General features: G+C 43.8%; 2 protein-coding genes across 6 annotated transcripts in view; one reads left to right on the forward strand and one right to left on the reverse strand.

Annotated features, from left to right (window-relative positions):
* Nucleotides 1-11,916, forward strand: part of NDRG3 (NDRG family member 3) — an 84,771-nt gene extending 72,855 nt beyond the window's left edge. For all 4 annotated transcript variants that reach the window (XM_059899002.1, XM_059899001.1, XM_059899003.1 and 1 more), the window contains 7 exons: nucleotides 418-521; nucleotides 1,643-1,708; nucleotides 1,829-1,880; nucleotides 5,348-5,395; nucleotides 7,857-7,892; nucleotides 7,978-8,029; nucleotides 10,338-11,916. In XM_059899002.1, coding sequence (XP_059754985.1) covers nucleotides 418-521; nucleotides 1,643-1,708; nucleotides 1,829-1,880; nucleotides 5,348-5,395; nucleotides 7,857-7,892; nucleotides 7,978-8,029; nucleotides 10,338-10,519 — 540 coding nt within the window. In that variant the 3' untranslated portion in view covers nucleotides 10,520-11,916. The remainder of the gene's footprint in view (nucleotides 1-417; nucleotides 522-1,642; nucleotides 1,709-1,828; nucleotides 1,881-5,347; nucleotides 5,396-7,856; nucleotides 7,893-7,977; nucleotides 8,030-10,337) is intronic.
* RAB5IF (RAB5 interacting factor) overlaps nucleotides 1-11,979 on the reverse strand; it is a 57,502-nt gene that overhangs the window by 11,426 nt on the left and 34,097 nt on the right. The window contains exon 4 of one of the 2 annotated variants that reach the window (XM_059899014.1): nucleotides 10,852-11,196. The exons of the other annotated variant lie outside the window; for it this stretch is intronic. Coding sequence (XP_059754997.1) covers nucleotides 11,131-11,196 — 66 coding nt within the window. The 3' untranslated portion in view covers nucleotides 10,852-11,130. Of the gene's footprint in view, nucleotides 1-10,851; nucleotides 11,197-11,979 lie in introns of those variants that run through there. 2 annotated transcript variants of the gene reach the window in all.

An 11,979-nucleotide genomic window follows, 5' to 3' on the forward strand; every position in this document is an offset into this window, starting at 1 on the left:
TGGCAGAACATGAATAAGACACAAATAAGGAAACTAGGCTTCCGAATGGTTAGGTAACCTAAGTTTCACATCTAGTACTTGAATCCAAGTTTAGTGCAGTTTCCTCTGTGCTGCAGGGAAGGGTATTCAGAGCATATCCCCAAGTTTCTGTGCTTGATTTGGAGTTGATTACCGACATTTTCCATCATAGATTCTTTGTTGCCCTCATTCAACACAGAATATGGCACTGAACCAGTCTGATGCAAATAAAAAAGAAGCCATTCAGCCTACCAGTACATAAGTAGGCCCCCCAGGCTCTTCCCCATCTCCCATCATGGGCAGGGAGCTTTGGCTTTGGGCATTGAGAATGCAAACCAAACAAGATAGACTTGTACTGTAGCTCAGAAATTCACCTGTGTCTTCTTTTCATTGTTCTAGGAAGAGTTGCAGGCCAACCTGGACCTGATTCAAACCTACAGACTGCATATTGCCCAAGATATCAACCAAGAAAACCTACAGCTCTTCCTGGGTTCCTATAATGGGTACAGTTGTTTCTGTTCCTTCACTTAAAGGCAGACTAGGTCTAAGAAGATAACGGATATCTAAGAGAGAAGGAGAAGAGGAAATAAACTACTTCTTCCAGTGTTGTGTGATGGGATTGCTTTCGTACTTTTCACCACAGTAGAAGGGGAAGGGGCTTTCAGACAGAAATGAAGACAGCTTTCAAGAGCAGTGCATGAACTGAAGGCTGTTTCAGGCATGTGCAACTACCAGTTGTACTTTTAAGATATTTTGAGACCAGAAGTACCTAAAGTTGTGTACACACACAAAACACACAAATTGAGGTAGCACAGAAAGATGCATGTAGAGGAGGCAAAGAATAGAAGTCTTGGGCCCCAATTCAGTCTCTCTGCTGGTGTCCTGTCATCACGCAGAAGTGACACACGGAGAGAAGCTTAATTCTTATCTTGGGACCAGCTTCTCCAAGGTGAAAATGTTAGCCCCTTTTAGCTTTCTGGGTACATGGAAAAAGATTGAGGAAACGCGTCAGCTGTAACTTACCCAGAGTCACACAGCCAGTCAGGAGCAAAGCCAGGTTTTGAACCCAGTCTCTCTAGCTCCTTCCTCTGTGTAACAGAGCCTCCTTATTTTTTGTTGAAATCAGAAAGGTTATTAAGTACTGCACTAAACTGTTAGTTACCAGGAAAATGTTCCCCCAAAAAAGTTCCCCTTGGACCTCCATGGCGGTCCAGTGGTTAAGATTCTGTGCTCCCAATGCAGGGGGCACGGGTTGGATCCCTGGTCGGGGAAGATCCTGCATGCCACGTGGTGTGGCCAAAAAAAAAAAGAAAAAAGTTCCCCTTAAGAAATTATTCCTATAAACTAGTTGGAAAATTGAACACTTAAGACCTGAGGATTTCAACAGCATTGCTATTGAGTTTTGAAGTTGCCTCCTTTTAGCATCCTGCAGAGTCCCTTTTTCCTGCTCTGTACCACTCAGGATGCCACTGAACAAAGTGCACAAGGGCCCCTTCCCTCATCTGTGTGAAAGAAAGATAGTTTTCAGATTTCTTGATACATTTTGGTTTTCACAACCAGGAAGTAACCTGAGTTGCCATGATTTTACCTGAAAAGTGCATTGATTTCCTTTGTGTTTCTCTAGACGCAGAGACCTGGAGATCGAAAGACCCATTCTGGGACAAAATGATAACAAATCAAAGACATTAAAGTAAGTCCCTCAGTCTCCCCCACTGCATTGCTCAACATCTTTGCCTTTCATAGACAGAGTCATTTTCAGTGGAGTATATGTGCTGCTTGCTGAGCGTCCTCTTATTTTCCCTTTCCCCAGGTGTTCTACTTTATTGGTGGTAGGTGACAATTCACCTGCAGTTGAGGCTGTGGTAAGTATGTCCTGATGTTGTGAAGATGAATAAGATGAAATGCAATAAATTGTGTGTAACACACTGCTGACGCACTAGAAACAGTTGGTAGGTACTAGTTTTTGTGATTTCTCATTACACAGACCAGGGTTTGCACTTTGTTACCCAGTTTGGAGGAAGAATTCCTCGTTGATCACTAGGTTTCATCAGAAGGGATCAGGACTGCCCTTGACTGCTTTGGGTGGTGGAGCTTGCTCTGTGGCAAGCAGTACAGGTAAAGGCCACTGGCTTATCGTCAGACTTCTGACAGCCTTGGCCTTCTGCAGCCACCACAGATATAGAAGCCTGCTGGGAGCCTGTATACTTTCCTCAGGCACGTAGCACACTGGCAAAAAAAATATGTGCTCATTGTAGAAAATTGGTAAATAGGAGGACAGGAGGAGAAGTCATGATCCCGTTACTCAAAGACAAGCCATTATGTTTTTCTTTACAATAGATGGGATGATATTAGCTATACAGTGTTTTGGGACCTCATGACTTAGCACTGTTGAGAGTATGTTTCCATACTATAAAGTCAGTATGTCTGTATAATATTGAGTCTTATAAATATACCCTTGTTTATGTAACCTCATTCTCCTGTTGATTATTTCTGATTTTGCACCATTAATAATGTTGCTGTTGAACATCCTTATAGAATCTTTGCCTGAATCTTTGATCATTTCCCGGGGATGAGATGGAAATAATTTGTCAAAAATCATAAACCTCTGTAAGGTTTTTAATACATTTTGCCAGATTCCTTTCCAGAAAAGACATAACAGTGTGTTGCCCCTGCCTGTGTATGAGAGTGCCTGTTTCACAGCATGCTGTTCGGCATTGGACTTTTAAGTTTCATTAGTAGTTAATTTGATTAAAAATGATATCCCACTGTTTTAATTTGCACTTCTGTAATTACAGATGAAGCTGACAGTTTTTGATAAGTCTGTTATCACTTGCTTGTCTTTCCCACAGCATATATAACTTAAGTATCTGCATGAAATTATCTGGTTTTCTTTGGCCTACTTCACTTCCACCCTATTTAGAGCAAAACATTAGGAAGTAAAGCTTTTAGAAAAGGAATCTAATAAATAATCAGAGATGCAGACATAGATGAGAAGGTTGGTGGGCAGGGGGAGTGTTGGTAGGGTGAGATAGATGTAACAATAGAATATATTCACACTTCCCTGAATTACCCTGTAAAACATTCCGTGTCTAGTGTGAAATACATAGTGTGGCTTGAGCACAGAGGCAAATAACTCTCAACTCAAAAAAAAAAAAAAAAAAAATCCCCAGAGGTAATAAAGTTACAGTGATGATCTCATCAAGAAGGAGTTTTGTAAAGGTCAGTCTTTTTTTGGCTAAAAAGGTAGAGATACATGCTACAAAATATCTATAAAAAACATTTTTTCATAAACATGTGTTTATGAAAATAGTATCGTTTATAGAAAATACCCTTAATCAGAATTCTCTAATAATGCTGAGTTGCCTTTTGGAAATTACATGGACTTAAAGCAGCATTACCAATTATTTTTCAAGATTGTGTAAGCTGGCCAATACAGATAAGATCTTTTTCTCTTTCTGATTTCCACACTTTCAGTGTTTATAGGAGAAGAACTTCAGGAACCCCATCTGTACCACAATCTAGATGCTCTTCTAGACACATTGAAAACCAGCTCCCCTGCCAGAGCCTTTTATCCCATAAGTTGGTAGGGATTAAAGGGCTATATCCATGCATGGAAGAGCAGGAAGAAACTCCACAAATTCTGGCCACTGTCGCTAGCTATTCTTGCTCACATATTCATTCAGCATCATTTTTTGAGCATCTCCTATTCTCTCGATGCTGTGGAGAACACAAAAATGAATAAGACGGAGTCTCTGCGCCTGGAGCTGGGGAGAGAGTAGACGTGTCAAAAACCAACTGTTGTTCTTGGCCTACCAGAAACTGAGACTTCTTATAAAGTTACAGAAATTACAAAGTGATGAACCAAGAAAAGCATGCTTTATTATATTAAATACAGACTTGGGAGTTCATTCTTCCAGAAAATATTTATTGTATATCTACTGTGTTCTCAGCACTGTGCCTGGCAGTTAGGGATCCGGTTTTTACATTCTGCCCTTTAGAGCACCTTCTATAGTAAGTAAACGGGTACATTTGTTTGTCACTGCCTGCGTTGTCATTTGTATAGAGCAAAAACCTTGATTTGGTGATTCTGGCTTTTAGATCATCCTGTGCTTTTAGAAGAGTTTTGAATACCTACCCATCAGCAATCCCCAGAGTAAACGTTCAGCTGGGTTACTGGTTCTTGCCTAGGTAATTTTAATAACTCCCTAACTGGCTCGCTGCCTCTGCAGTCTGTCATACAGGCCACTGCTGGTTATTTTACTAAAACAACTCACATCCTGTCACCCCAGAAACCCTCTGTGGCTTTTTGCCTTCCACAGTCAGTTCAAGTCTTTCCAACCTCGCCCCGCGGTGCATCCTCACGCCATGCTTGTCTCTGTAACCCCACACATGCCCTGCACGCTCACTTCGCATCCCCTGAGTCTTTGCTTATGCTTTCCCCCTGACTCTGGAAGCCTTCAAATGCCCACCCCTTCTTGCTCTAGCTATAGAAATTCTACTCACTCTTCTATTCTCACTCAGCTCAGAAGTGAAATTTTCAAGTGATCTCATTCTGCCTCATAATTACATTTCCACCCCACTAGATTCCATGCTCTTAGCGCAGCGTATTATATGTGTGCTTGGGCAAGCACGTGTAAAGAAGAGATCCAGTTAATCAAGTTAACCATAAAACATTGTTGAACCTGGAGATTATCTCCCCAGAATATTTTCTTTGAGGTCCCTGCCTTTGTGGATACAAAGGTATGAGATACCATACATGTAAATATACAAGGTTGTAATTCTTAATTGTGATGGCTACAGTGAGAGAAAAACCGTAGAGAGTTCAACTTTACATGGGATAGCCAAAGATCTTGAGGCAGAAGAGAATCAGGGTGTAAGGAATGGCAGACCCACTACCTCCAGGGCACGGGAAAGGGGTGAGAAATGGGCAGGGGAGGGGTATAAGGGCCAGTCATAAGGGCCAGTTGTGCTGGGAAATCATCAAGACCCCAGCAGGTGAGGGCCACGGTCCAGTTCACTTTTTAAATTAGGTAACTTGTCCCCATGTTATGTAGCGAGTAGGAGGAATTAGATTCAACATGTAGTCCTTTAAAGACTCTACTTGTAACGGATTCAGAAAATGCTTTGCCAGATTTTTAGATCTACTAAGAAATATAAGATATAAAGTACTTCATATAAATATGTCTCCCACTTTTGTATTTTGGTAATTTGGCTGATTCAGCCATCTCCAAATGAGCCATTGATCTTGGAAGATCATTCTCATGCCAAGCGATTTCTTATTTTTCTAGCAGTTCATAAAATTCTCTCTCTCTCTCTCTTTTTTTTTAAGGTTGAATGCAATTCTCGCCTGAATCCTGTAAATACAACTTTGCTAAAGGTAATGTGTCTTCTTTCCTCATTGCCAACCATTAGTGAGTAAATTATACGTGGTTCAGATTACTTTATTTCTGGAATAGATGCCCAGAAAGAAGGAAAGCTTCTCTTTCTCTCTCTGATTCTCTCACTCTCTTAAAAAAAATTTCTTTTCCTGAATATATTCTCATTGTAGAAAATTGGAAAATAGGAAAAAAATGGAAATATAAAAAAGAATAAAATAAAAATTACCCTAATCCTGCCACCCAAAGGTAACCTTCTGGTAAAAATATCGGTCTTTTTCCTATACATTTTTACATCATTAAGATCATAGGCTGTTTATAGCCCTGTGTCTGTTTTCCTCAACTTTTTGACAATTAAACATCTTCCCATGTCATTAAAAACGTCATAAGCATTATTTAATATTGTTGTGAGAAATTAGACAATGAATGGAAATTCTTTACGTGCTAAATCCCCTTGTATGGATAAGGGAAGCTTCCAATAACATTCTCATGATAAGGGTAGATGCATTTTTTCTTTCTCTTAGGTCAAATAGAGAGTAACTCTTGTATTAAATTTCTAGGGTTAATATCAAGCTTCTCCCCGTTTTGATTGTACCCCAGGCTCACATTTTCTGGAGCCTCTAGTGACATATTTAAGGGCCTGACCTCCTGGTTTGAATTTGGATTACAGTAGATTTAAGTACTGATCTTATGTTTCTGACTGTTACTTTCTCATCCTGAAAGACCTCTGCTTTCTTCCCTTTCTCTTTGAAGTGAGATTAAAAGGGAAGTGCTGTCACCAGAAGCAGCCCATAGTTCCTGGAAATATAACATGAGGTTAATGCTCTGAGGTTACAAAACTCAGAGTGTTCTGGGGTCCAGGTGATTGATGAACTAGTCTAAAATATGATTTTTTTTTTTTTAAAGCATGTGGTTTCAAATTAGCTTTCATTGCAGGTTTTAATCAGTTTTCCAAAAGCGCAAAACAACTTTACAGTAGCCATAGATGTGCTTATTTCTGGGCAAAAATGCCCATCTACAACAGCATGATGGAACTGATTCTCTGTTTGATAGGTATCAAGCTTGAAACAGTCTTTCCCAGTATTTTCTCTGCATACGGGAACTGTTTTACAGTTCTAATCAGACTTTGACTCCTAACCTTCATGAAAATACAGCCTGGGCCAGTTAGGTCTATTTTATACTTTTTCAGGTTAAATATTTGTTCCTGATCTTACACGTAGAATTTTCAGGGAACTGACTGTTCCTTATTAACCTCAAATTCCTGTGTCTCACGTGGCAATCCCATCTGCTGAATAACAGTCCACTCTCAAAGAAAGTTTTCATGTTAGTGAAGGGAGACCATGAGGTTCATGTCTCTTTTTTAAAAAACGCCAGTCAGCCTGAATAGGCTGCTATCTGAGTATGGAATGCATAACAGCTGGAAGGAGGAGGGTGGCCTCATGGTTGGCCATCATGCCCTAGAAGCAGTGTTCTCTGCGGATTGGCAGAATATACATCACCTGGCTTGTTAGAAATGCAAGTTCCTGAGACCCGCTGCAAACCTATTAAATAAGAATCTCCAGGGACTTCCCTGGTGGTCCAGCGGTTAGGACTCCGTGCTCCCAATGCAGGGCGGCCAGGTTTGATCCCTGGTCAGGGAACTAGATCCCGCATGCCACAACTAAAAGATCCCACATGCTGTAGCTACAGAACCCGCACGCCACAACTAAAGATCCTGCATGCCACAACTAAAGATCCTGCACGGGGCAATGAAGATCCCACGTGTTGCAAAATAAATAAATAAATATTAAAAAAAAAAAAAAAGAATCTCTAGGGCAGGAACTCAAGAATCTGAGTTTTAACAGGTCCTCCTGGTAATTCCAGTGCATGCTAATAAAACCCTACTCTAGAAATCTTTGCACAGGTGAGAATAACCAACTGTAAAGATTTATGAAGTGAGAGACAGCCTTACCAAATCCAACTATGAAATGAAAGTGGCTGACCAAGTAGGTTGGCTGAATTCAGCCTCAGTGCCTGATTGGAGACATCCCCTTAGTCGTGAAGTGAAGACAATGTAGAGTTGAGAGGGAACCTTAAAAGTGTGGTGCCCTGAGGAGTTAGGATCACACTGTTTGAGGACTCTGAAAGTAACATTCTCCAGGTGGAGGCAGAACCATGGTTGAAGGTAGTGGTTAACTTCACTATCACCCGAATGGAAAATTTCCGACACGGGCTTGAAAGTTAGGCCCTGCACTACTGATTAATAAATGTTGAATAATCTTTCAAAATTACATCCAAGGTTATTGCTAGGATCTAAGTCTTTGTGTAAGAGTGCATTGAGGAGATGGACACTTGGATGTAGTTAAACATTAAGTTAAGGAACCTAAAATTTGATCCTGTCCTGTTTGAAAGGACCCATGGATGTTCAGAGCATTTCCCTTAAGTGTTAAGTCTCAGCTGACTTGCATATTTTTCCTCTTCTAGATGGCAGACTGTGGTGGACTACCCCAAGTAGTTCAGGTAAGGAGATTTTTTTAAAAGCACCCATTTGACTCCAGCTCTCTGACTGTGCAAAGATTAATGCCTTCTTATTTTGTCCCCCTAGCCCGGGAAGCTCACCGAGGCCTTCAAGTACTTTTTGCAGGGAATGGGCTACAGTGAGTAGTACACAACTTTCTATTCTACCAAAGATTTATTGATAATGGGGTCATTTTGGCATCTGATGAGTACTCAATTCTCAGGGCATAACCTCTGTGCTAGCCAGCCTGAAATCAAGTAGAAACCAAACTGTTTATGGAACATTCATCTGTGTGTATATATAAAGATGAGCTAATGCTTATTAAGCACTTACTTTGTGCCAGGCACTCTATATTCTTAACCTTGAGAGGTAAGTTCTGTTATTAGTCCCATTTTATAGAAGAGGAAACTGAGGCTCAAAGAAGCTAAGCACCTTTCCCAGGGTAACAATTCAGCTGCAGAGCCATGATTCAAACCGTGGCAGTCTGACTCCAGAGCCCACATTTTCAACCACTGAAGCTTAGCCAGACCAAGCTATGCATCTGAAGTTGTTATTTGCATCTGAACTCAGCTGGTTAATGACTCCTGGACTAGAGAAACAAAATGGAGCCTCCAGAAGAAAAGGAGTTAAATCAGTTAAGTCTGCTCCACCACAGGAGATGAACTTGCAGAGTGTTGTAGAGTGAATCCAAGGATGTGTCCATATCATGTGCCACTGTCCTGGTCTCTTGTATTGTGAGACCCCTGAGCTTTCTCATTTGTCACAGAATATCCACACTTGCTCCTTTCTTGGAGTTATAAAAAGGAAAACTCTTCTACCCAGGTACAGAGCTCTTTATCCAGTAGGGTGATTTTTCTCCTGTCTTTGGTATCAATGTGATTAATGATGATTGGGCAGCTGCTCTGGGCAGCAGCTGGGCCCCTGGGTACAGCCCTGTACCTGGCAGGCAGCTCGTGTGTGTCTCGTCTAGAGTGGCTGTGTCATCCCCGTCTGTGAGCCACTACCAACCGAGCCCACACCCATATCCCTCTGGGAGGAGCAGAAGTCCCTCTCCTTTCCTAGGAAGCAGCTGATCTTCCAGCTGTTGGATCCATTTCCGATCCAAGCAGGTTGGCCCTTTATAGTGAAGGAGAAAACCTTTGACTAGTTGAGAGGAGTAACATCTGAGATGTTATTGAAGCATCAGTTGGCCTCACCTCCTTTCTGGGGCCTTAAAATAAAACTTCACCCCTGGCTTAGAGCGTTCTGTCAGTGTCTGCTGGGCAGCTGAAGTTGCCGCTCGGCACGGTCGGGTTACTAACGTGCCTTTTCCTGTGTCCGTCCTGCTTCCAGTCCCGTACGTGCAGCTCAGTCACCTGAGCACCGAGTCAGGTACCTTCCTCTACGCTGGCCCTGCCCCTGCCTCCCAGCCATGCTCTCCTGGCTGCATTGGCTGCCCGCAGCATGTCCGTGGTTTTCCTGTGCAGTGAGAGCCCGATAGAACGTGGCTCGTTGTGCCCTGAGAGAGTTAGCCTGCAGGTCCTACCCTGGTCCCCCAGGAGTAAAGGAGCGGGTTGTAACAGCCAGGGTCACAGCAGCAGGTGAACCTTTATATAGGCAGGGCCCCTCCTCCACCACCACCTACTTACTGATCCTTGAGTTAACCCCCAGACACTGGATTCTCAAATTAGGAGCGTCAGAGCCTGTGCCCGGAGAAGTGCAGGTGATGGCATCTTCGGACCCCAGCATTGAAATGGCAGCTGGGGGAGTAGCTCGTGTCTCAGAAAGATAGGCAGGGGGGTGTGCCAGGTAAGGCCCTCTCCTGGCCAAGCTGGAAGGACCTCCCAGCCAGAGCGGTGGCAGTGGGCAGGAGTCTGAGTTACACAGCCACCTCCGGTGCTCTTCCTCACAGGTAACCTGTACCTCACCCCCTGCGCAGGGACCAGCTCCAGGCCCGCCTGCCCTCCCTACACCTCATCTTCCTACGTGTCTCCTCCCCAGGTAGCAAGGGTCGCCTGTGGACACGGATGGTAGTCTCGTTGTATCGGGCTTGCACTGTGTTTGTGAAACACCTTCATACTTGTGTGGTGTGGTTTGTCTTTCTTTGGTTTAGTCTTGCATGTACTGCAGGTTTTGGTTACCTGCTTGGGTTCCCAAAGCCTCCTTCCTAATCACTTTATGAATGGCATGGGCATAGCTAAGAGGCTACACTCTGGACTTAGGTTTCCCCTCGTTCTGCTGTGGACCAGAGTCAGCTGAGATTCCAACCAGAACCAGAGGCTTAAAGCAGCCTTGCCTATAGCCCCTCACCTAGAGCCAGTAATGCAAAGTGGGGATGGCTATGTCTTGTCCTGGTGTCACCTTAAATGGGTTGGGAAAGCTAAAATGTAAAGCTTTTGGTGAAACTTCTCGATTAGCTGAGTTGAACCAGGGCTCCTTCCTATAGTCCTCTTGGTTCTTTCTTACAGTCCCATCTGCCAGCATGACCCGGCTCGCCCGATCACGAACCCACTCCACCTCAAGTAGCATCGGCTCTGGAGAAAGTGCCTTCAGCCGATCTGTCACAAGCAATCAGTCAGACGGAACTCAAGAATCCTCTGAGTCTCCTGATGTCCTGGACAGACACCAGACCATGGAGGTGTCCTGCTGAGCAGATGCTCCTCCCTTGGACCATGCAAGTCCGTCCTCCTTCCGACAGCCACTCCGTAATATAACACTTCATCCAGCAAACTGGCATCTATCTTTAAGTCTTGCATGGCCACTGACTCTCTCTTTCTGGTATCCTGGATTAATCATCCTCTCTGCCTGCCCACCCCCCTTTTTGTATGTACCCAGAACCACTTCCATGCCATTACTGTAGCATTCCAACATCTTCAGCTGATCCGATCTCCATATCTTCTCTTGCCACCTTTCCCTGTGCTTTCCCAACTATGTAGCTAAGATTGTTTGATCCTGATGTATGTGTGTGAGCACGCGTGTCTGTGTTTGTGTGTGCATAGTTCTGTGATTTTAGACAGGCTTTCTTGTAGAGCTTCTGCAAAAAACAAAAAAAAAGGGACTCTTTTTTTGCATTTTCAGTGGTGTTTTTAGGGGAAATATGCAGAACAGGTTTCTAGGTTGGGTAGGCCATTGCATTCTCTTTCGCTTCCATATTGGTCAACAAGAACTGCAAAGTGACTTCAGGAGAGAGCAGTTCTGAGGAATGTGGAAGATCATAATTCCTGTTTGGATTGTTGACTGCGACCAACAGAAGGGAGCCTGTTACGTAGAGACGCAGGCCGGGTGGCCGGCCACTTCTCCTCTCCAAATGAATTCACGCATACTGTCCTGTGAACAGAAGGGGGGGATATGTTCTCTCAGAAGCCCGTGAATGATGAGCTTCTGACGCAACGTGGAGTTTTTCCCAGGGAGTCAGTGTGGCTTAGTCACTGGACTTTTTTAGCACAGGAAGGGGAAAATGAAATTCCAGGCCTCTGCTCTGTCAGAACAAAACTGAGTCTCTGCAGTGTCTGATACCACATGCCAGACGTCTGCAGGAAGCGCCTCCCAGGAGGGACACTCTCCATCCCTCGACTGCCCCAGAAGGGAGGGGTATAGCCTGAAAATTATGTAGATGATGAGGCGATGGCTGGGCAGAGAGGAACAGTATAGACTTATTTCAGCAGACTTAATGGAAGCTAAATGAAATTCAGATAGAACCCATGTCTCAGAAAGTTATTCCTGTGAACTCCCTTTTGTAGGAGGGAAGGGGCCAATCTGTAAGGGCAGCCTGTCCGGGTAGAATTTTGTTCAGTCCGCTGCTATGTGAGGGGGTCACAGCCACCCAGAGAGTATCACCAGGAGGAGGGTGAAAGCAACTACCACCCAGTAAGGGCCCAGCTTTGAGGGCATTGAGATATTACATAGAGAAGGGTTACACAGTTCTGATCTTAGGAAGGGGCTTTTCAGATGTAGCGTTTGCTTTCTGCTGAGGTACGGAATGCGTTGCTCTGTCAGAGTACAACTTTTTACGGATGATGAAATAAAGCTGTATACGTCTCATTGTTACCCGGTGGCTGGTGTGACTTCTCTCAAGCCACTTCCTGGGGCTCAGGGGGGTACCGAGTGACT

The sequence above is a fragment of the Balaenoptera ricei genome, chromosome 15 (genome assembly GCF_028023285.1).
Source record: "Balaenoptera ricei isolate mBalRic1 chromosome 15, mBalRic1.hap2, whole genome shotgun sequence".
NCBI lineage: Eukaryota > Metazoa > Chordata > Mammalia > Artiodactyla > Balaenopteridae > Balaenoptera > Balaenoptera ricei.